Source organism: Ursus arctos, unplaced genomic scaffold, assembly GCF_023065955.2.
Source record: "Ursus arctos isolate Adak ecotype North America unplaced genomic scaffold, UrsArc2.0 scaffold_21, whole genome shotgun sequence".
NCBI lineage: Eukaryota > Metazoa > Chordata > Mammalia > Carnivora > Ursidae > Ursus > Ursus arctos.
The window spans coordinates 51,211,030-51,212,578 of NW_026622886.1; the positions used below are offsets into that span (position 1 = coordinate 51,211,030).

At 37.4% G+C, this 1,549-nt stretch overlaps 1 protein-coding gene across 1 annotated transcript; it reads left to right on the plus strand.

Moving 5' to 3' along the window:
* Positions 1-610: 610 nt before the first annotated feature.
* LOC113255937 (olfactory receptor 6C2-like) lies at positions 611-1,549 on the plus strand. Its single transcript, XM_026499641.2, has one exon. The coding sequence runs from the start codon at positions 611-613 to the stop codon at positions 1,547-1,549; it is 939 nt and encodes a 312-aa protein (XP_026355426.2).

The window sequence follows — 1,549 nt, forward strand, 5'->3', positions numbered from 1 at the left end:
ATATTAAAAGGGTTTCTTTTAGCTCTATATCCCCTTCCTCATTCTTCTGCATTTGAAAACTTGAAATATATTCAGAAGACATTGACTTGCATTTGGGACAATATCTGCTCCTTCCCCCAAGCTTTGATATGCTGCCTTGAGTACCTGGCGTGGATTTGTGGGAAAGAGTTGCATGAGAAAATTCACTCTGACTAGAGAAACTTGGAATTCCAACCTGTCACAAGGTTTCTTCTGCAGCCACTAAAATTACATTAACATTTTGGGTGGTTTCTTTTTACTTTTACCTATGGCAAATGCCTCCATCTTTATTACTTCTGCCTTAGATGAGAGAAGTTGAGAGAAATATCTCTTTCATGAAGAATGTATTATTTTATGTACTTTATTTTGTTTAGGTTTCTTTGGATCTTCCGGATCTTCAGATCCCTGAGATTTTTTAAGATTATGATTCTGTTATGAATTTGGTTTGTTTTGATTCTAGAGGTCAAAGCAACAGAGGGTGACTCTCCACACTCTAGCAAGATAGGATATTGTATTTCTTGCCTTTGATACTTCTCTATTTAGTTGAAATTTCTCTGAACTTTTCTTAAACTCATAAAGAAACTGGAAGTCAATGATGAGAAATCAGACGATAACAACCTTCATTCTCCTCGGACTGACAGAGGACCCTCAACTTCAGATTCCAGTTTTTATGTTTCTATTTCTCACTTACATGTTCAGTATAACTGGGAATCTGACCATCATATTGCTCACTTTGGTCGACTCACACCTCAAAACACCCATGTACTTTTTCCTACAGAATTTTGCTTTATTAGAAATTTCATTCACATCTGCTTGTATTCCTAGATATTTATACAACATAGCAACAGGTGACAGATCAATAACTTATAGTATCTGTGTCATTCAAGTGTTTTTTATTGATGCATTTGGGGTAACAGAATTTTTTCTTTTGGCCATCATGTCTTATGACCGCTATGTAGCCATCTGCAAACCCCTGCATTATGTAACCATCATGAACAACAAGGTCTGTGGAAAATCTGTCCTCTGCTGCTGGACAGCTGGTGTGTTGATCATACTCCCACCACTTATCATGATAGTAAATCTAGAATTCTGTGACTCGAATGTAATTGATTATTTCTTCTGTGATTCATCTCCTATCTTGAAGATTTCATGCTCAGATACGTGGCTTTTAGAGCAGATGGTGATAACCTGTGCTGTATTGGCCTTCATCACAACCCTTCTGTGTGTTGTTCTGTCCTACGTATACATTATCAAGACCATTCTAAGATTCCCCTCTGCCCAGCAAAGAAAAAGGGCCTTTTCCACCTGTTCTTCTCACATGATTGTTGTTTCCATCACATATGGAAGTTGTATCTTCATCTATGTCAAACCTTCAGCAAAGGAATCAGTGGCTATTAATAAGAGTGTGACTGTGCTAATGACGTCCATAGCTCCCATGTTGAACCCATTCATTTACACTCTGAGAAACAAACAAGTGAGACAAGCCTTCAGTGACTCATTCAAAAGATTTGCATTATCCTCAAAGAAGTAA

Bases quoted from the DNA above. Each gene is read 5' to 3' on its own strand.
- LOC113255937 (XM_026499641.2), top strand. From the start codon at position 611: ATGATGAGAAATCAGACGATAACAACCTTCATTCTCCTCGGACTGACA.